The following is a 23,156-nucleotide window of genomic DNA, read 5'->3' on the forward strand; positions in this document are numbered from 1 at the left end:
AAGGCTTATATCATTACCATCTAATAGAAAAATCTTATTCTACTCAGTATTTATCATCATTTTGGAGAAGACTGTGTTTTCTCCAAAATTTATCCAAAATACAAAATTGAAATTTATCTTTGTATTTTTTGTGAAAACAGCTTACAAAAGTACCCAATAGAACCAAACTTATCTGTGGCAAAGTCTGGCTTCTTAGGGACAGCAAACTGGACCTGCTGCTTCCTTTACCAAGTAGCCAACAAAACAAACATGTATTCCTAGATCGACCAGCACAGACACTGCTACCACAGTGATTACGGCTAATGTAAGAGCCATCTGCTCAGGCAGCTCTCATGCCTTCATCTTTTGTTTTTAGTGTTACCTAAACCTAATAAACCTGTATCTTAAAATTCTTCCTAAGAATTTCATAAGAAACATGTTTAATTGTGTGGTACACTCTTTCCCTCTTGATAGCACAAATTAGTGAGGTTTTACTATATCTTTATTCTTTAATTACAGTGAATAAAGTTCATGACAAAATATTCCAATGTTAATAAAAATAGTATCAAATATCAGATTTAGTTTTTAAATAAAACTCAAGGTGCTAGACTGATGTAATGTCTACATCCAGTTCACATCTGCTAAAGACAGATCTCAGATCTATGCAGTTGGATTAGGTGGCATGGTGTCATTTCAAACACCCTTAGATCCTGACCCACAGATATGCATCTGTGGATAAGGTATTTAACCACTAATTCTGAAACAAATCTACATTTAATAGGTCAATGTTAAGAAATTTAAATTTACTTTTTGTTATTTCCCAGAATCCAAACTACTGTCAAGATATACCCAAATGAGATTAACAAAGAGTGCTTTTCACTTCAGTCTTAACACAACTATTACTTAGTTCTCCTGGTAGAAAGATTAAGGCTTGTGTCAACAGATAGTATTTCTGCTGGACCTAAAAGTCTCATATTACTGGTTCCACTGGGATAGAGTTTACGGCAGGTCTCAAGATAGGAATTACATTTTCACTGAATTATACTACCTTCTCAACAACTGGTTCTAGAACAACTGGTTTCATGAGGCAGATATCACAGACACAAATAGTTAACAGGTTAAAAAAAAAAATCAAGTGACATGTTTTACATTGATTTCAAGAAAAAAACTCATGTTAACCTTTAAATATAGAATGATTGTATAAATTAGATTTCAGCTGAAAGGACAATTTAGCAATTCAGATAAAGCTCCTAGAAACATACTGAAAACAAACCCAGATACACAATTCTTTAGAACTTCCATTTATCCTTTAGCCATAGTTTCAATGATTATATTTTCTCATCCAAAAATCAGAACATGGTTTGTCAAAGGACATCTCTGTGCTACTCCTGGGTGTAAGAGGAAACCTGAGTGATGCTTTTATTTTTTTAACGCCCGATACTGTACCCTCCAAGCATTTTAATGGCTTACGCCAAAATGACAGAATATATGAAATCTGAGTTGTTTCAGAAAATCCAGCTAATATGGTCACCCAAGTTACAATAACCGTAACCGAGAGCTCTCCCTACACTTACTCTACTAAGAAAGAACTGTGACTCTTTTTGCTCCTTTCTTCAGAGGAAAGGAGAGCAAACACCACTGACTGAGGTCCGATCAGCTGCCAAAAGTTACATGTAGAGATAAGTTTGCCACCTACCCCTTCCCAAGAAGTTAGCGACAAAGGCAGTTGTAGAGCTACTATAGACAATTTAGGGATTCCTCGAACGGGAGATGAATTCCCAATTACACGAGACAATGATCCTGCAGTAGGCCTGTGTTGAAGAAATCCTTGTGTTGGGAAAATGCACCAGGAATAGTTAGATAGGAATGATACACGGCAATACATTGGCAAAGGAGGGCAAGCGGGCAGAGAATGTGTCAGTGTGTCAAGCACAAACTCACAATCAGTTTCCTGCCCCCAATCCCTTTTCTTCAGTCCTGCTTTTTAGCAGGCCCCACGGTGGGAGTGGTAGGACATTTAGCAGGAACGCCTGGAAGGGTTATACCTCACTTAAAAAATATCTTTGCTTAAAAACACTTATATATCCAGTGATTAAGAACTGAGATGTGAAAATAATTAACTACTTAGTAGTTAAATTCTACTAATTATCAAAAGGCATGGCCTACTGGGATCAGCAGCATTATAAATGGAAGTCATATGACATTTCTTAAAGCTTTTTCTGAATGCTTAACAGGTCTCTTTCAGTGTTAATTGCACTTAAAACACACCTTTTTTTTCATTTAATCTCTGAAATCTGTTCTTTTTTTCCTTCATTTATAAAAAGAGGCAAGGGGTCAATTTATCATTTGCTCTATAGCTCTCTGAATTCGATAAAGATGCCGCACAGATTTGAGCGACAGGAGCAAGGGGAGTAGAAGAGCAGAGCTGCTTTCTGGAACAGATTACACTCGTCATGACACTTCAGAGCTTGGACTGCAGTGGCTTCAGGTGCTTGTAGTAAGATTCATGGACCTTTAGGGAAGGGAGAGAGAAGAAATTAACTGATAAGGAGCTTGTAATGTAAAACAGTGTACTTTTAATGGAGAAATTACCTGGACCTTATTTGGATCCTAATTCAAAGAAACTTAAGGGAAAAAAAATTGAGTCAATTGGGGAAATCTGAACACTGGGTAGTTCACGATACTAAAAAATTTACTATTAATTAATTAGGTGTGAGAATGGAATGTGGTTAATTTTTTAAAAGAATCTTTATCTTTTAGAGATACATATTGAAATATCTATGGATAAAATAATCTGATACCCTAGATTTGTTTCAAAATAATCCCCGGGGTGGGGCGGCTGGGGGGGTTCAGATGAACCACAACTGGCTGTGAGTAGACAGCTGTTAAAGCAGGACAAAGGGTACATGCAGGTGCATTAGAGAATTCTATTTTTGTACATGTTTGAAAATTTTCAATTAGTTATTAAATACTCAAGGAAATTAAAAACCTGCTTACTGTGGGAACGACCCAGTTCCCTTCTGAACCTGTTGCTCAAATAAGGTGATTGTCCGAAGTGGTCACAAGAGCTTTCAAAGGTTCCACAGATGGATCACTCTCAGAGGTCTTTCCTGCCTTAATATTTAAATGAAGAATTTCAAAAGGTGAAAAGGCATCGTTTTTTACCTCTGTTTTGTTCAGTGGGGATTTCTTGGCCCACTCAAACAAGTTTTCGTACACATTCCCATCATAGCGGCCAAGCACAGAGCCGAGTGTCACGTCCTGAAAATCAAAAGCATCAACCAAAGCAACAGCCTCAGGGCGAATGGCAGTCAGTAACTCCTTTATACGCTGGTTCACTTGGGTAATCTGAGACTCGGTCATGATGCTCCCCTAAACAAAACAAAATAAGCAAACAAACATATATATATGTCTGTATAGAGACAGAGATATTTATATATACACAAATATAAAATAGGCCACAATTATTCTTCTACAAAAGTAAATAAACAGGACTTAACCTTAAAAATACTGACCTGAAGAAAATCCCCTGCATTCTGACTGATTCCATACAGAGAATACAAGAGACATAAATTCCTTAAGACAGCTTGGACAGATTTATCTTGAATCTTGAGGAGTTTTTCTGTAAAGAGCTTAACTACCACATAGTGGCAATGTGCCTAGATAAAAAGAAAACACCAGAGTGTGAGAACCTTTGAAAAAGATTCAACACACAGTGACAAGGGTTTCTGCACTAAGACAGCAAGAGGGGGAGCGGGGGAGAAGGGAAGCGGAGGGCGGGAGAAAGAAGAGGGGGAGAGAACTATCACTGACCTCACTTGCTCGAACAAGGTCAACGGAAGTTAGGTTCCATGCTACCTCCTTGCTTTTTCTGTGAACCACTTCAGTTTGAAGGTTTTTCGCAGCAATTGCTACTAATCTGTTAAAAAATGAAAGAAAACTGGATCTTGGAGGAAATGATCAATAGTACTCATGCCTTCTTCCTCTTCCATCAGGCCCCTAGCCCCAGAGGCCCCCACAGCTGCCCATTCTAGCTTTTAAGGGTGAGCTCACCTGGCCGCACGAAGTTTATACGCTTCTGTTAGGCTGTCCGGGCTGTTGATATCCACCACAGTCGGCCAGACTGCTACCTGTTGTGGCTGGATGCGCTGACTGGGCAGGTCATTCAAGTAGGACACCATGCCACAGACCAACTTTCCTGAGTGCACCTGGTCGTAACTTTTCAGCAGGAACCTAAAAATCACCAGCACACATGCTTTCAGTAACTATACTTTTTGTGAAACAGAAACAAACTCTTGAAACAACTTCAAGCTATGTGACAGGTATTTCATACTTGCTGGTCTGACCACAAGATAAAAACAGTGGCTCAGGATGAAAGGCAAAACTACATCTTTCAGGAACAAATATAATGTGAAGAGAAAACATGGGAAGAGGAACTGATGAAAAGGACTGGAACACTCTTGATAAGAGAGAAGAAAAATCATGAATTAAGACTCTCACCTAGCCGTCTGCAGCATCATGACAGTGTTTTCTCCCTCAAAGGTGCAGGCTGGTGTAAAAGTGACATAAATATTTGGAAGACCACTGCAATGAGAATAGCCATGCCCGCCACACGCCATGCGACACGCTTCAATAGCAGCGCTACTTGTCCAGGTGGTGAAAGCCTTCAGCCCCGCGGTGAGGGCGTGAAGCTGAAGGGGGAAAGCACAAGGCCATCAGAACATTGGTGGTGCTGACAGTCCGAGTTCCAAAGAGAAACACTTATCCTCACCTAACAGTGCTAGTCACTTTCAACATCATTTGTCACGTATGTAAACTGAAGAAGCATGGTCATCTAAGTGGCCTGAATTAATAACATTTCCAACATTCCCTTCTGAACTGTTCTACTTGGCAAAAAGTCACCATTTATGTTCCTTTGATTAACAAATGACCGACATGGTACAGTACTTCTGAAACTGAAAGACAAAACCCACATATCTTCATATCTGATCCACTTTCAATCAGAAAAATGTCTGTATCTTTTGAGAGTATATGGATTCTTTTCACGAAATCCCAAGGTTTAGTTTTCTCTGGACATTGTCCAACAGGCAAATATGAAAGAGAAGGGTGTCCACAAGCGAATGAGACTAAATACATACCTCAGGCAGTTCACTCAGGTCCCCTTGGCCAATGCCTTCATTAATCCGAAGGTAGGTCTCCTTTATATACGCGCCTACAAACTGGAAGGCATATGCAGTGGCCAGGAGTGGAAAGAGTTTATACTGCTGGGTTTGAAAATCCAAAATCTGTGGTTCTGATTCACTGAAGTATGTAGGAAAAAAAAAAAAAAAGTAAACACATATATAGAACTTACTATGTTCCAGGTTCTAGTCTAAACACTTTCATATATTAACTTATTTAATACTCATAAAGACCCTGTGAGGTAGCTATTAGTATCCCAATTTTACAGATGGGGAAAATCAGAGGTTAAGAACCTGCCCGAGGTCACACAGCTAATAAGTGGCAGATTCTCAATGTAACTCTAAGCTATCTGGCTACAGGAGACCATGCTCTTAACCGCCATGTTGAACTGCCTTAGGTAGACAGAATTTCCTAGCTGTGAAGTTCATATCTATCTTAGCCTTGACTAAGTATGACTAAGGAAACTGTTATCTCATAGCAATATACAAAATCAAAGTTAGTTAACCTCGCAGGAGGAAGGCAATGTAAAAGAGGTCTAACCCACTAGATGACTGAATAAACTATATTCTGACCACAATTTGAGAAGACCCAATGCAGAGAGTTAAATATTTGAAGTCTAAGAAGGTCTGCTCTTATCAATTTCTTTATTCTTTCTTTAAGAGTAAAAAGGTTATAAGGAGTCATGCCCAAGTGAAAGGCAGTAGCAGGAATAAACTATGGTCATGAACACAACAGGGAGTCAAGTTGAATGTCACTTTCACCATATCGAATTTGCAGTTGTTAGCAATCAGAATTTTCAAACTGCCTTCAGTGTTTTGAACATTTCATTTCTAGAGCTCAAGTAATATTACTAGTTTTTCTTAGACGGTTAAAAATAATAAGGTGGTTATTCTCATCTTTCCACTTAAGAAAAGGAAGTTTAGGTTTTAAGTTGTAGGCCTAGTACACTGCTGTCCTAGCTAATTTTGCATAGCCAATGGGTCTGCTCTACACTACACTGGGGAACTTTGATATCTGAATGGGGTGAGAGCCAGGTCTTCAGTACTGAGCCCATCTCAGGCTCCAGCCTCACCCTGGCTTGATTTCAGACTGGTGCCTCACAGCGCTGTATCGGATGGCAATGGTGCAAGCCTTAGACAGAGACCGAGCGGCTTCTCCCACGAGGAAGGACCTGACAAACACCATGGTCCCATAGGTCAGCTTGTTACTCACAGGCTTCACGTACGTGCCATCAGGCTTCACCTGGAAAAAGATCGTGGGACTGATGCTTCCTTTTGTTAAAATAAAGTGGCAATTCAGGCCAGTGATTCACAAAGTGTGGCCCCCCAAATGACAGCATCAGCATCAGCATCACCTGGGAACTTGTTTGAACTACACAACCTCAGTCCCCACCCTGACCTACTTTAACCAGTGCTCCAGGTGATTCTAATGCATGCCAGGTTTGAGACCCACTGGTTTAGCAAACCAGGATATGCTCTTCACACCTGCCAACTGCTTTTTTTTTTTTGCTGAGGAAGATTCCCCCTGAGCTAACATCTGTGTCAATCTTCCTCTACTTTATATGTGGGTTGCTGCCACAGTATGGCTAACGAGTGGTGTAGGTCTGCACCCAGGATTCAAATCCACAAACCTGGGCCACCGAAGTGGAGTGCATGGAACTTAACCACTACACCATGGGGCCGGCCCCCCTGCCAACTGCTTTTGATTTGACTATCATAATAAAAGAAGCATCAGAAGTAAAAATATGTTATTACCTTCTAAAAAAACAGACCTTTCTTTTTTTTAAAATTTTTTATTTATTTATTTTTTCCCCCCAAAGCCCCAGTAGATAGTTGTATGTCATAGTTGTACAGCCTTCTAGTTGCTGTATGTGGGACACAGCCTCAGCATGGCCAGAGAAGCGGTGCATCAGTGCGCGCCCGGGATCCGAACCCGGGCCGCCAGCAGCGGAGTGCGCGTACCCAACCGCTAAGCCATGGGGCCGGCCCCAAAAACAGACCTTTCTAACCCCGTAATTATAAACAGCCATCGAAACTCCCGTGTTTGACACCTCTGCTCCTATTTTCTTTCTAAATATACCTGGGCGTACTTCATTAGCATGTTTTCTCTGGGAATACGATAACTGTCCATCTTCAGGTAGCCATTATCCATCTCATCATAGCCAAATTTGGGGCCAATGTCTCCTACAGTAATGCCTACCACAGATGAAAGAAAAGTCACAAGATGTTTGTTTCACAATTCCTGGCTCTCCCCCACCTCTTGAGTTGTTTGTTCTACTTTTTGCAGAAGAAAGTGATCAGTTTAATTTTTGATCTCAACATAGGATGAACAATTCTAACCTGGCAAAGGCTTATGGGTCCCAATTTCACGAATAGGTACAATGAAGGCATGTAATCCATAGCATTTCCCCCTAGTGATGAGTTGGGCAAGAACAATTGCATGATTTGAAGTCTTTCCAACTGCAACATCAAAGAGGAGAGAAGTGAGCAAATGTTCTTCAATTTTCAAAGGACAGAAACAAAAGAGGGGTTTGAAAAAGCATATGTTAAATATAATGCTAGACTCTATCAATAAGTGTGCCCAGAGAGTCTGTCTTATGACAGCACCAAATCAAGTTTTCAGAGAGAAATCCACTTAAGCTGATAGTTATTAAAACTTATTGAATTTCGGCAAAGCAATCCTTCATTTTTCTATATATATAAAAACTTTATAAATTTTTTATTGAGATATAACTGACATAACATTGAGTAAGTTTAAGGTGTACAGTGTGTTGATTTGAGAGCAATCTTTCATTAAAAAAAGAAAACTTTACTTTCTTTTCTAGTTATTTCTCATTCATTTACATAAAGAAAATTTTAGGATAACCGTACGTACACTAATTTAAATTACTGCCTTTTTCTCTCTTAAGGCAGCACTTTCCAAAACAGTAGCCACTAGCTACATGTGGCTATTTACATTCCAATTAATTATAATTAAATAAAAGATTCAGTTCCCCAATCAATAAGTCACATTTCAAGTGTTCAATAGCTATTATGTAGCTAGTGGCTACCATACCGAACAGCAAAGACAGAAAATATTCCCATCATTGCAAAAAGTTCTATGGGATAGAGCTGCTTCAACAGATTTTTTGTAAGTACCTCCAGAAATATTTATCTTTTTTGCATGCTAGATTTTTTTCTTATCAAAATTTAATGTCATATATTGAAATATATAATATGAATAACAAAATCCTTCAACCACTAACGCCTATCTGAAATAGTCATCCTAAGAAAATAACTCAGAGTGGAAGATAATATTAAATAAGTTTCATGTCAAAGCTATTTAAAACAAAAATTTGAAACAACTCAAATGCTTGACAATATGGAAATGACTAACCAAACAGGGAATACTAAGTTTAAATGATGACTATGGAAACTATGCTAATACATGGGAATGTTTAGATGAAAAACTAAGAAAAGCTGAGTAAGATAGCTGTCCTCTCTGCACTTTGTAAAATGTGTAAATATCTATAACATGTACCATAAGAAACCAGAAATAGCTTAGAATAGTTTAAGACTGACAGATTTTTTTCTATATTTCAAAATGATATTCTCATATAAGCTCTACATTCTAAACACAATCTTAAAATAGATCTTCAAAATATCCAATAAATGATAAAAAATTCACTTACGTCCACCAGGCCACCACTTGATAGAGGTCACAGTGGGAGTGTTGAGAATGAACTCCTGGGTTTCAGGGTCATAAGTGGCTGTGGTTTCCAAGCCTCGAAGATGAGTTCCTAAGGAAATAAATTACATTCACTTCAGAGAGAATATGGGAAAAAATAGGTGCAGGGTAAAACCTCCAACCAGTCCTTTAAGCTCTAGTAGCTCAGAGAAAAACAAAATCTAATGACAACAAAACATTTGCAGATGAGCCACAAATGGTTGATAACCAAGATACATAATTTCCTATACTTAAATCAGACAGTTCCTATTAAGTTGAAAATATATGAATTTAACAGAGAAGTTAATTGTCCTTTTAAACCCACCTCTTAGTTGTGAGTATGCCAATTTCAACTCATACATATTGTGTTTACCACACCAATTCAACATTCTGGACCTCTGTATTACTACAAAGCATAATATAACATGTGACAGGAAGAGACTCCAGCTAAAGTTCTTGTAAACTGAGACCTTATTTCAGAATGATTGCTGGAATGGAAGACAAGAACTTAAAAAGATATAGCTATTAGGAGGAACCCAGAAGTTCCTGGAACAGTGATTTTTTTGGATTTCTAAAGGTCCAATAAGAAGGTCTACGCTCACCCAACAGATTTCCAATGCCAGGCTTTAACTTAGTTCTGGCTGGTTCTTCAGTGTGATCAGGAAAAGTTCCCAGTTTCATATATTTACTAGAGATGGACAGGGATTTGTGTTTTAAATCCTAATATAAATGTGCCAAAATTTAAAGTTACAGAAAAATGTTCTAAGTGATATTCTCTTGATCCTGAAGCAAATGCTGCGAATCTTTTACCAAACTGCTTTGATGATGCTAGACCTCTTTAAACACTTATCTTTGAAACACTGAGAAACTTCCAAGTTGAGGAACAGAAATGGCCAGCTTATGTATGATCCACAACCTTCCCCTAAGTGGGAATCAAGGAACCAGACACTTAGACTCCTTTCACCAAAGAAGCAGCTTTGGAAGAACAAGAGGTAACATAGGAAACAGAATAAATAATAACAAAATGTTTTCACATGCACAACTGAACCAAGTAGTATTCTACCTTGAGTCTTGTGAAAATCCTGTAAAATGCTAGTCAGCACCAAGAGCCTAATTTTAGCTATAAAATTAAGACGAAGTTGTACAGGACTAATGAGCAAGTGGCAAACATACACTAGACTAGTTGTTCTGAAACATCTGAGGAGAAACAGAGAAGCCAGAAACAAATGAATGGCAAACGCAGATACCAATTCAGACCCGATGGTAACAGCAACAGCCACGACACCTTTAGCCCAATTCAGTTCAGGAGAAAAGGTAGGTGGGGGATGGAAAGAGAAAAGAAAGGCGGCAGATACAGAGTTTGAAACCAACTGCCTGGAAGTGTGGCTTATCTTATCTGTTCTAACCTTTGGCCAAACTACCTTCAGAACTTTACTGAATCAATATGCAAATAACTTCAAGCTATAAAATGCTGCACATGTGGTTATATAACCCACTCATTTCCCTCCAGCAAGTCAAAGAGCACACATATTATTAATTTGTATTTCTTCTGGAATTTGTCCAAGTTCATTAATGTATCAGTAGTAAAGGTAATCAGACAGCAATGAAGAACAAAAGATGGGTTCAGATTCTACACGCACGCAAATTCTATACAACTTCAGTGATTTTGAAAAACCACTTAGTAAATAAGGCCCAACTTGTAATTCTTGACCTTCTGAAGGGGAACCATGAAAAAAAATATTCAGCATATCTCTGTGATAACATAAACTTTAATTTCCACTGACCAAAGCAATGTCTATGCCAAGGCTTCTATATGTGAAAAACCTGGCCTCTGCAGGAAGATCTCATTTAAACAGATCATAGTATGTGGAGATGCCATGGCTAACACATGGTGGGCTCTCCATACATGCTAAGCTCAAAGAGCCCCACCCGACCCAGAAGGTAGACTGAATGCACCGTACCATGACCCATCTCTGTCTGGGCATAAGTGCCAATGATCTCCAAGTTCCAGGCGGGCATGAAGAAGCGCTCCTGCTGTTCCTCAGTTGCCTGGTGAAGCAAGGTGGGCAAGAACATGCCCAAGTGAAGATCCAGAGGCTCAGGCCGCCCTCGGTGCACAAAACTTTGAAGAAATACCAAAGATGGGCATTTAAGAGAAGAGTCATTGGGTGTTAGAGAATCAGCAATTTGAACAGATAGAGCAAGGGAAAGAGGAAAAAAAGTCTTCTGTAAGCATGAATTAGTTGGGTGGACTTTATCATGGATGAGAGCACTGCCCCTTTCTGTATTACTTTAATAAACTCTTGGCAATTTCCATTTTTCTTAGGTTGGCGAGAACTATTTTCGTATGCTACTCATTTCTAAAATTACTCTTAGCAGGGACTGGCTACCGATTCCAAAGCCTGTGCAGCACAAACCATGTGAGCAAGGCAGAGGATTCCAGCCTTGCAATTAAACCAAAGGAAATAAAAATCTGAAGAGGTTGTATGGTATGGAGAATTTAAATTGTACAGTGCAGGGCCAGCCCGGTGGTGCTGTAGTTAGGTTCACATGCTCTGCTTCAGCAGCCCGGGGTTCGAGGCTTTGGATCACAGGCTCAAACTGACGCACCGCTTATGCAGCCATGCTGTGGCGGCGTCCCATATAAAGTAGAAGAAGATGGGCACAGATGTTAGCCCAGGACTGATCTTCCTCAGCAAAAAAAGGAGGATTAGCAAGAGATGTTAGCTGAGGGCTAATCTTCCTCACTAACTAACTAACTAAATTGTACAGTGATTTACTCTGATGAGAAGGTGAGAGAGGAGAACTTAGTTCTCTCAGAGTGACAATATGATCCCCCAGACAAAAGTTTTTCCTAGATGCAATTTCAATAATGTTTCCAGGCTGGAATCTTTTCTGTTTGTCCATAAAACATCCAGCATAGATCCACATTCCTTATATAAATCTGGTCGTTTTATTCAGATTCATCACAAATATCCAGCCATGCTCTACTGAAACAATAATACAAAAATTGACAGTGCTCTTCATCCCAATAATTAACTTCTGAAATAAAAAAGACATGCAACTTCTAATGAAGACCATAATAAAAATTACAAATAACAGATTCATGCATAACAAGCTCTTCAGTACAATTATATGGGAATTATTACCAGTGATAATAAACATCTTAGTTTTAGTCATTTTAAATCCACTTCCTAAAGTCATTCTTTTCCATTTAAAATTGGCAGGTGCCTTAGACTTCTGTGTCAATTTATTTCTAAGGGAAAGTTTTACACGCCTTTGTATTTTTCCATATTACTGGCATTCTATTTAACTTCAGCTCTAAATTAATCAACTCTATATTGTTCTTATTACTTTCTTTATCTTAGAAATGAATCTAAACAGTATTTCAGTTTTAAAATCTCTCAGTTTGTTACATATAAGGTAAAGAGGGAAATAACCAGGGCACACTGCTCAGACAAGGGCTGCTCAATTATGTCTTCTAACCAGGTGGCTGTGCTTTCAGCTAACCAATCACATAAACTGTAGAATGACTTCCTCATTCTACAAAGAAATTAAAGCTGAGATGAGTTAATTGCCTTCAGGTCAAAAAGATAATGGCCAAACAAGGACAAGAACCTCATCACCTAATCACGTCTTCTGGTTGGGAAACCACGGTACAAGTGCAACCCAGGCTGAGAACTACAATGAGGACACTAAGCCAAAGCCAGAGCTATCCTTGGAAATATCCAAGGCGAAATCCTGTAAGATGTTACCACTGGTGGAAACCGGGTGAAAGGTCCACGGGACTTCTCGATGCTATTTTTGCAACTTCCTATGAACCTATAATCATTTCGAAATAAACAGAAAAGTTTCAGTTTCCACTGAAATCCTCAGAAAAACACATGGGATGAGAGAGTGCCTTTCATTCACAAACAGGAATGTCAACTGTCGCCAGTTTTTATTTTATTTATTTATTTATTTTTTGATGACAGAGATAGACCATGAGCTAACATCTGTTGCCAATCTTCCTCTTTTTGCTGAAGAAGACTGGCCCTGAGCTAACATCTGTGCCCATCTTCCTCCATTTTATATATGGGATGCCGCCACAGCACGGCTTGACGAGCAGTGCATAGGTCCGCGCCCAGGATCTGAACCTGCAAACCCCGGGCCAGCAAAGCAGAGTATGTGAATGTAACCACTACGCCACCGGGCTGGCCCCCAACTGTCCCCAGTTTTTAAAAGAATGGTGCCTCAGAAAAAAAATAAATGTAAGCCTAGGACCTGAAAGGAGAAAATTCTTTGAATTAGGACTGGAAACTGGGGCCTGGGACCAGCCACTTTTAGTGCTGAAAGGCTATTTTGCATTACTAGAAACCAGAGCAATTCCTGGTGAAGGAAAGGCCCCTCCAAAGCATCCCATCAGATTCATGGAAGGGGTTTATATCAGTGTGTTGTATTATGGAATAATGACGAAAACCAAGGGTTACCACAACATACACTTAGTAGGGCGGGGGTAAAACTACTACAATCAGAAACTGTTTTGAGACTGAAGAATGTTTTGAGGAGAAAAATGTCTCTTGTGACTAAGATAAGGATTATTCAGAAGTGGATGAAATTCAGAAATGTTACAAGGAGAAAGTGACCTGAATAGTTTTTTTTACTTAAACCAAGTATTTGTTGTAAAAAGGTGGTTATGCATGATAAAGATTATATATCATTTTAAAATAATTTTAAAATTACAAAGCATCAACATTTTACTTGGTGAAGTGCTAGAGTCAATTCTTTTAAAACCGGAACACCAAAAGGCTTTCCCAGTCTCTCCTTCTACAGGATACGGGGCTGGAAAGGCTGGCGGCCAATACTGAGGACAAAATGATTAGATTAACAATATATTAATATTGTTAATATTAATAATTAAGAAAGAGAAAGGAAGAAATCAAAACAGCATCTCCATCAACAGCATGATTATAATCCTAGGAAATCAAAAACAACAAAATATCATCAATAACAAAGAATTTAGAAAGGCTGTAGGTTATAAGGAAAAACAAAAATCACTGCATTCTTATCCATTAGGACCATTTAACTAGAAACCCCAATAAAGAGAAAGGCAATTTACAAAATCACCAAAATATTTAAAATTTGTTAAATAGTTTAGTTCAGGATATTAAAGATTTAATTAGGAAAAAAATATAAATCCTAATAGGATGAATAAAAGAAGACACGAATAGGGGCTGGCCCAGTGGCATAGCGGTTAAGTTCGTGCACTCTGCATCCCGGGTGCAGACCTACGTGCCGCTTATCAAGCTATGCTGTGGCAGGCGTCCCACATAAAATAGAGGAAGATGGGCACAGATGTTAGCTCAGGGCAAATCTTCCTCAGCAAAAAGAGGACTGGCAACAGAGGTTAGCGCAAGGCTAATCTTCCTCACCAAAAAAAAAAGATATGAATAACAGGAAAGAAATCGCTAAATCCTGCCTGAGAGGACTAAATACAGATAATACTTCCCAAGAAAATACAAGTATTTAATGTAACACGGATTTTAAATTCCTGTAGAGTATATTTTAGAACTTGACAAATTGAGATCAGAATTCATCTAGAAGAATAAGTATGCAAGAATACCAAATACATATGTCTTGAAATTTAACAATAGTAAGCTTATCCTACCAGATTTTTAAATATCTTACAAAGCAACAATGAGCTAAAGTTTATGATGTTAGGAGAAAAACAAAGAAAGAAACAAAACAATATAATATATTTAAGGTTCCAGAAATAAATTGAAACTATTATAAAACACTAAGATGAACCAGAAAGAACATAACAATGGGAAAAGAGCTACTAGTTAATAAACATAAAAACAGTATGGGATTCATTCATCACTCTATATCATACAAAAGTCAAAGCATTAAACACAAATCAAACAAAAAAAACTGGAAGAAAATAGAAGGTCATCATCCAAGATATGGGAAGAAGAAAATTTATACCTACTCAGAGAAGGATGCATTGAACACATAAGGCCAAAATGCTTAACAAAACAGAAGGCAACAGAAAAAATATTGGAAGGATACAATGTAATCATAAGATCAATATGCAGATTCTATTCAATCAATACTCAAAGGAGAAAAACCCAGTTTATACATGGGAAATGCAGACAGTTAAGCCACAACATGTAATAACATCCAGGGTCACTAGCACTGGAAAATTAAAACTTGAACTCTTAGATATATATATTAAAGAAGCAAACAAAAAAAACAAAAAAAACACAGTAACCATGTTGATGGGGCTACGGAGACACAAGTACACTAATAAGTTGCTAAAGATATCAGAAACAGGTTCTGTGTTTCAGGAAGAGTCTTCAACTATGCAACAAAAGCTAGAAAATGTTCATTTCCTTCAATGCAGTAACTCATTTCTGAGAAAGATATTCCAAAGGCATAACCCCAAAGGACACAGTTTTTGTAAAGAAGTTTATATTGTTATTAATAATAGTGGGGAAATTAGAATAGCCCAAATACCCAGGGAGCAAGACTCATGGGGAGTCCAATAGGGGAAGAGAATCACTTGAGGAAAAAGGGATCAGGAGACTGCCAGGGAGACAGAGCAGTGAAGAGACGGGGGAGAGTGATTAGTGATTTACAACATCAAGTATACTATCTATTTTTCAAGTTTCAAAGGAAGAAAGGTGCTTTACTTCATATCTGAGTACTAATGATGGGAATTTGCAAAGATACGGCACCATCTTCAAGGCTGATAACTATGTATTACATAAGTTCTATTTTCCTAAATAATAAATATTAATAATAATAATATAAAACAAGGCAAAAAGAGTCCCTACGAAGTGGCCAGAACATGAAACGACTATCTGTGAAGACCAAACATACTACCTGCTTTGTGACCTGGAGAAATGTATGGTCAGGATTATTAATGCTGGACCACATTCCACACACTGTCCATTCAACACTAGAAACCCAGGGAGGGGAGGTTTCCTCAGCCTAGGCCTCCACCTTTGATTACAGCTCAAAGACCCACAGACCAAATGTGTGTTGGGATCTGTGTGCCTATACAGACGGGTGTGTATTTAGAGGAGGGAAGACACACCCTAGAGAGAAGAGAGAAAACTGGTAACTGCGACTTTCTGCAGGTGATTGAATTTTAAGATGCCTGAGGATCCTGGAAGGAGCCTGAGCAATATTGAGATTCTTCACTTCTCAGCAGCTACCTAGAGGTGAAAGAATCCCAAACTCTAAGTTACATACAGCCAATTCTGTGAGAACACTTTAGATAATCGCTGTTGACCAATCAATGTTCCAAAGACTCAGAATTTAAATCGCCAAATCATCCTCCTGTACAAGGCGCTCTACTGCTAGTTTCTCTGATGTTGAAGGACTTTTATGTATTCTATACAAGGTTATACTGTCACCCACAGCAAATTAACCAACAAACGGACTGGCTACCTTGGGAAAGAACAGCAGTCGACAAAGCACAACTAACACCAATGTGAACTGACAAAATTCCAGCAAGAGAAAAGACCTAATCTTACAACTTTGTTTTCTAAAATAAACTACAGGATTAAGACAAAGTTGGTTCAAACAGAAGAAAATCTCCAAAAAACAGAAGCAACAAGAGAAAGAAAACTCTGGGGCCGGCCTGGCGCCGCAGTGGTTAAGTGTGCGTGCTCCGCTGCGGCAGCCCGGGGTTCGGATCCCGGGCGCACACCGACGCACCACTTGTCAAGCCATGCTGTGGCAGTATCCCATATAAAGTAGAGGAAGATGGGCATGGATGTTAGCCCTGGGCCAGTCTTCCTCAGCAAAAAGAGGAGGATTGGCAGATGTTAGCTCAGGGCTGATCTTCCTCACAAAAAAAAAAAAAGAGAGAGAGAGAGAGAAAGAAAACTCTAACAAGTGCAAACTCACCCAGAGCAACATAAGACCTTAGTCCAATTTCTGGGCTCCTCAAACCAGTAAAGTGCAAGTTCTCGTTTCTTTCTCTCTTTCAAAATTTAGGGCAAATATATATTTGCAATGTACTTTAGAAATAGAAGCAAAAGGATCAGACCAACAAGAGATATACACATCAGACCCATTTAGCCTCAGAATAATTTACATCTTATGCCTCCTATGAATAGTACGACTATTAAGTCAAATAAATTCTACAACAATGAATACTAAAACAAAAAAAGGGTTTTGTACCACAAAGCTATTTCAAGATTACAAAATACACACACACACACTCTGTCTCTCCAAGAGAGGAAGACTGGATGAGTGTTATCTTCCTTCCCTTAGGAGGCCTTTCTTCAGGCTTTTATTTCAGTCTTGGCCAACCTGAAGCTCAAGTCTTGGGTGTTTGGCAGGGTGTTCATGACACCATATCACCACCCAAATCTGCAGTCCTCACGGGGACTATGATAAAGAACATTTCCTTAAACCATTTCACAAATGAAAAAGCACCAAATCAAACACAAAAATGGAACTTTCCTGATCTGCATCCCTTCCTCTTTCTCTTTCTTTAGTTTCCTTTATTTACATAATGGAAGCATTATGATAATTAGGAATGAGACTGGGCAGCTCAAATTCAAGACACTCAAACCTGCCTACGGCCTTGCCTATGAAAACAAACCTATTTCACATTAAGACCAAACACAAAACTTTTTGCAAGTAGCCAGGCATTTATGAACAATTTCCCCCAAATTACTGGCAATATGAAGTCCATGGACATGTACAGAAACAACGTATAAAAAGACTGCTGAAGTGAAATGAAGAGAATCATGGACTTGTACATCTTTAACTTGATTAAAGCAGGAAGGCATCTTCCAGATGTTGCTGAGGCATTAATACTCTCAAACATTTCCAACAAAGTCTTTAATAATTAGACACCAAGACAATTTTGCCATGTTTTCAACCCCATCTTTCCAAACTGTTCAACATCCATTAAAATGCAGCAACGGTAAAAGCCCTTAAGAAATAACACAGAGGATGTTTCAAGCCAGAGTCCTGGACCAGTTTATGAGGAATTGACCTATGAGAAAATGAGAAGCTGAATTTTATTTAACAATTTAAAAACAAAATCCCAAATGCGTAGCAGCAGAAAAAAACAAATGCCAGGAGTCATTTGTTAATTGAAGTCCTGAGGCGGGTTACCCACTGACCCTCAAACCTGGACTAACCGTGGCCCATTTCCGTCTGGGCGTAGGTGCCAATTATCTGGAGTCCTTTGGATGAATGCAGCCATTTCTCTTGCTGAGCAGTGGTGCCCTGATTCAGCAAGGTAGGAATAAACATGGAGTAATTGAGGCTCACAGGTTCCACAAAATTGACCAAATGTAGTCTACAGGAGAGAAAAGAAAAGGAGCTCAGCCTTACTCTAGAAACTGCATTCTACCACCCACTCCTGCCAAACAGCATGGCCCTCAGGAGGAAGGTTAGGAAAACTGGAACCCCTTTCTTATGAAATTAAATGTAAAATTTACCATTTTACTACCCAAAAGGCCAACAGCAGAATCTAGTGGTATCTCTTCCCCGCTAGTCACGTCAGGGCTAGAATTACTCTTTAATTCTATCCTTAATCCAGGAAGCAAATTCTACCCATGTTTTAGCCTAAAAACCCCTTTTGTTTTTGGTTTTGAAGTTATTTGTTGGTTTGATTGGCTGGATTTTTGGGAGTGTGTGTTTGGTTTTACTTTATTTTAGATTTTACTTGTTTGTTTCGAAAATCAAAAGGAACTCCACAAACACTTCATTTGTAGTGCTGTTAACAAAAGTTCCCAGAAGAAGAATAGTTTAAGCTATCTTTCCCTAGATAACTGAAGCAAACATTCAGGATAGAGTTTTCAGATGGTAATGTGAGCATGTCAAAAATTTATCTCTAATGGTCTTTGAACATTACTCCAGATTAAAGGAATTCTAATCATAATACAATTCAGTCTATAACTATATTCTCATAAAACAGAATCTGTGAAACAGTCAAAATACAACTTACATTAGTCAGCCTTGGCTCGGGTATGTTATAGGTTTTATAGGGGTCTGTTTTGTTCTATCTATATAAAGAGCTTAAAGTACCAAATAAATGCCATCTAACTGATTTTCATGACTTCTCAAGGGATGAATAGGAAGCTGTGTCACCACCAGTTAATTGTGATTGGTACAACAAATAGAGCATGAAGTAAAGGAAGGAGGGGGTAGGCTTCCAATTCACTTTTAAGGAGGCCCTGAAACCATGCCACCACCTTAAAAGAAACAAGAGACAACAGTAAACACAATATATCATTTTATTGTCCTATTTTCTAAATAAGTACTACACAAATTATCCCATTTTCTTTTCTATCTTAATAAATCATAATCCACTTGTGAACAATTCTCTCCGTGTACACACTTAGCTATTAATATTTCTAATTAACCAAAATGAATTAATGTAATCATTACAGAGTCCATCAGAGGGAATGACTTCTGTGCTCTAAGTCGTATGTGAACGTCAACAGAAGCTGCTCACTAGCATCAGTAAAAAATATTTTCTTTGCTGCTGATGGTTTTCAGGCATGGGTTTAGGGTGGAAGATCACCTTTCAGAGATGCTGGGGATAAATTCAAGAATCCAAGGAGCCAATATTGAGAATGCTTTTTAACCCTGAGATTCTAGATTTTTACACCAATATCAAATGTTCATTTAAACTGAATAGCGGGAGAAAGAGGAAAGGAGGAGTATGAACAGAAGAGGCGAGGTAACCGGTTTCTTAGTAACTCCCATTAGCAGTTGACTGCTGCTGTATGGCAGAGAAGTAACGCATTCATGAAACACACCCTACGCCTCACTGAGGTGTGGGAGCCAAAACCTGATTCAGTAGACAAATGTAGAAATTATTCTCTCAAAGGCAAGTCACCACAGCATTCTCTTGTAACAATCCTGTCTCACTAAAACCAACAAGTATTTATCTACCTTCTATTTCCTTTCATAAGTAGAGAGGACATGAACATACAAGAACTTCTGAGAAATAAAAGCAGTAATCTAAGTGCTCAAAATGGTGGAAATATAAGACACTATTCCAATGATGGAACTAAGAAAGCTGAGAGCAACTTAGTCAAATCCTCTGGGTTAAAAAATAATGCTGTTGACACAAAATAATTCTACGAAACAGAGAGGGAAAAATATGTGACAGAAAATAAAGACTGTCAAATCTTTATCTTCTTAAGAAACATATTGAGATTTTTTTTTTAGGCCACTTGAAAATCAACTCAAGAACAAAATCTGAGTGCTTATTTTTAAATTATGTTTAATCCCTCCTAAAGATGCTTTTCAAGGAACCAGCTTTAAAAACCTAAGGACGACAAAACCATGACCGATTCTCATTAGAATTTTAAAAGACAAAATTACAGGAAAGGAGACCAGGGAAACAACTTTTATATTCCCGAAAAAGCAAGGTCTTATTTTCTCAAGGACTGGAGAGAACAGTTATTTTACCGCTCAAGTGGAGAAATCTCAAAGTATTTTACTAATATTCAGTCAACTTCAAAATATTCTCATATATGAATTTTATTTTGTGATAGGAGAAATGGATGTAAGAGACCAGGAAATGCCCAAAATTCCCAGGAAGAGAAATATTACTGTATTTCGTCAATTCCAGCATCCCTCCTTCCCCCCAATTTTAGCATTTAAGAAATTCGAAGCATCTCACAATTAATGGTATGCCATAGTTAACTTTCTTAATTAACTGTGTAAACATGCGTGTGAGTTACAACTGGTGGCAGGCTTAGACTCAAACGCATTCAGTTATTTGCCAAGATTAATTTTCAACCCTCTTCCCTAACGTAAGTTGATCTCCCTGTCACATTCTAGGGATACTGGAAGGATGTCAGAGGGTGTGTTGAAGTTTGTACTTTATACTTCCCAAAGAGCAAGGTCTGTATCATGAAAAATGATAAATAAAACAACTGGCTGGTGTCCACTGATCTTTAACCCACATAAAGAACTTTGTTCTATTTCATCTTGACTTCACTCCAGTCTGGTTACTTACATGGACTATCACAGATTATGAAATCTTCTAACAGATCCTGAAACACTGCATCAACCATTTAAAAGCAAAACAAAACAAAAAATCTTTCATGTCCTTTTAAGGGAAAACAAAATCTTACTAATTTTTTAAAATTTACAAACCCAACTCAGGTAATTCAGAAACATAATTTTCTAGGAGTTACTCTACCTCAATATCTACACAGCCATGAGTTACAAACTTTAAAAATAAAAAAGAGCATTCCGAGGGGCCAGCCTGGTGGCAGAGTGGTTAGGTTCACAGGCTGTGCTTTGGCTGCCCCGGGGTTCGTAGGCCCAGATCCCGGCACGGACCTGACCACTGCTCATCAGGCCATGCTGTGGCGGCCTCCCATGTAAAGTGGAGGAAGATGGACACGGATGTTAGCCCAGGGCCAATATTACTCAGCAAAAAAGAGGAGGATTGGCAACAGATGTTAGCTCAGGGCTGATCTTCCTCACCAAAAAAAAAAAAAAAAAAAAAAAAAAAAGAGCATTTGGAAGTTAGTAAGTACTCTTATTTGGGCTACCAAAAATAAATAAATTGTATATTTATAACCAAAATGGAAAGGAGTTCTGAGGATGGTACTAAGGGCCAGAGTAAATTATTTCACCTTTACAATAACAACCAGGTCTGACTGAAAATAATTAGATACAAAATGTATTAGAGACACTAAGGGAGAAATAACCATCACTACAGAAAGGCAGAGCCTGTAATGAATATACACCATTCATATTATTTAATCTTTATTGATGAAAATATTGGAGTTCTTCTAAAATGTAGAAACCTAAAAGAGGAAATGCCCAGGAATAAATGGGAAGTGTAAAAGATGCTATAGCCCAAAGGAATCTTGTATTAAGATCACGTAATTATAGAGTGCTTATTTACATAAAGACCAAAAAAAGTGCATACTTCGTTTCTAACTAAAAAAAAAAACACAACAAAAAACGGATGGTCTGAAAAAGGACATACTCTTTCTAGCCCTAGGACCAAGGCATGTTTTTATGAGGTCTCATATGCAGGAAATCCATTTAAATACTGTCACCAGATTCAACAATGCTTGGTTCTTAGACTACTTTATAATCATTCTGAGATTTCACATGTTCTTCTTCACCCATCCCATATTTTCCATTATTTTAAACTCAAGAGCTACACTATCATATGAAAATACAATCTGCTATTGCTCCAAAATATTTAAATGTTAGATCTTGCAACTGGAAAAATCCTTCCGAATTCAGCTTCTAAATTTAGCAGGCCTTCTTCTTAACAAAGAACTAAGTCATTGTACATTTAAATCACTCAAAATTGAGATGCCTGGGCAAAAGAATTTGTACAATACTTGAGAATGAAAATTGCAGCATCTACACTAATTATCAGCATTCTACAAATGTCATCCGTTTAAACGGCTTAAATACAAAACTAACATTATTTTCCACAGATATAACTTTCAAGTGGCGTAAAAATGTGCAGTTTGAGTCTTCAAACCCCAAGCACGATGAAAAAGGACACCACAGACCAAAGATTTAAAATTTGGGTTTAGGCACTTGATCTAAGTTACCAAGGCATACCTACTTTTTAAACCACATGATTTCATCAGGGTCTGCGATGCCAAACTCCCTCATCTTCTTCACCATGTTGGCACTCTTCCTAACAGCCACCTCGTAACGCTGGCTGCGAGTGAGAAAGTTCAAGTCCTCATGCTGGAAGTCTGGGTCTTGCAGAATCAGGTTCTCTGGGAGTTAAAGAGCATCAAAAGGGAGACAGAAATTCAAGGCTCTGTTACACCTCCCTTAATCACAGCTAGTTTCAGAGTTGCACGCACAGGTCCCCTCTCGGGATGGACGATCCCCACCCCCGCCACAGGCGGCCCCTGGAAGTGGTTGTCCGGGTTCCCCTAAAGCTAGGCCAGAGGTTGCGGCCTACACCCCACAGCGTCCCCCGACTCCTCATCGAGGTAGTCTCCAGCCTTGCTCGGGGAAGGAGGGAGGCCCAGCGCGACACCCTCACCGATCTCTCGGCGGCGCCGGGTGTTCTCGGCGCTGCCGTCCAGGATGTGCGTGAGCAGCTCCGGGTTGAAGCTGGCGGCGGCCCGCTCCCTGCGCAGGTCCGGGTTCATGGTGACGGCCAGCAGAGGCAGCGGCGGCGACAGCGACAACGAGTGTCCACAACTCCAGCGCAGGCCCGGCCCTAAGAGCCGCCCCAGGTCTGCGCGAGTCCCCGCCCCGGCCCGCCCCTTCTCCTTCCCGCGGTCCCTCGGCGCGTGAGCGGCCGCGGCGGAGACAGAGACGGC

General features: G+C 39.0%; 1 protein-coding gene across 3 annotated transcripts; it reads right to left on the reverse strand.

Moving 5' to 3' along the window:
* Positions 1-463: 463 nt before the first annotated feature.
* Positions 464-23,144, reverse strand: ACOX1 (acyl-CoA oxidase 1). Of its 3 annotated transcripts, none has more exons than XM_004432776.3 (14): positions 22,874-23,144; positions 22,439-22,598; positions 10,827-10,987; positions 8,831-8,938; positions 7,500-7,619; positions 7,240-7,355; positions 6,233-6,402; positions 5,118-5,280; positions 4,480-4,670; positions 4,033-4,212; positions 3,793-3,898; positions 3,495-3,638; positions 3,145-3,351; positions 464-2,491 (listed from the first exon to the last, which is right to left on the reverse strand). In XM_004432776.3, exons 1-14 carry the CDS (start codon positions 22,980-22,982, stop codon positions 2,441-2,443), a joined length of 1,986 nt encoding a protein of 661 aa, XP_004432833.1. In that variant the 5' UTR covers positions 22,983-23,144; the 3' UTR covers positions 464-2,440. The 3 variants fall into 3 exon arrangements, with proteins under 3 accessions (XP_004432833.1, XP_004432834.1, XP_087297769.1); XM_004432777.3 differs by lacking the exon at positions 10,827-10,987 and adding an exon at positions 18,012-18,172; XM_087441643.1 differs by lacking the exon at positions 22,874-23,144 and adding an exon at positions 18,012-18,172 and having other exon boundaries at positions 22,439-22,576.
* Between the last annotated feature and the right edge of the window lie 12 nt (positions 23,145-23,156).

The sequence above is a fragment of the Ceratotherium simum genome, chromosome 16 (assembly GCF_057802395.1).
Source record: "Ceratotherium simum simum isolate JZ-2026a chromosome 16, ASM5780239v1, whole genome shotgun sequence".
Classification (NCBI taxonomy): domain Eukaryota; kingdom Metazoa; phylum Chordata; class Mammalia; order Perissodactyla; family Rhinocerotidae; genus Ceratotherium; species Ceratotherium simum.

Excerpts from the sequence above, each read along its gene's own strand:
- ACOX1 (XM_004432776.3), bottom strand. The coding sequence starts at position 22,982 with ATGAACCCGGACCTGCGCAGGGAGCGGGCCGCCGCCAGCTTCAACCCG. Across the intron at positions 22,599-22,873 it reads CCGGCGCCGCCGAGAGATCG|AGAACCTGATTCTGCAAGAC; the intron begins GTGAGGGTGTCG and ends TTTAACTCCCAG. Across the intron at positions 6,403-7,239 it reads TGCTAATGAAGTACGCCCAG|GTGAAGCCTGATGGCACGTA; the intron begins GTATATTTAGAA and ends ATCTTTTTCCAG.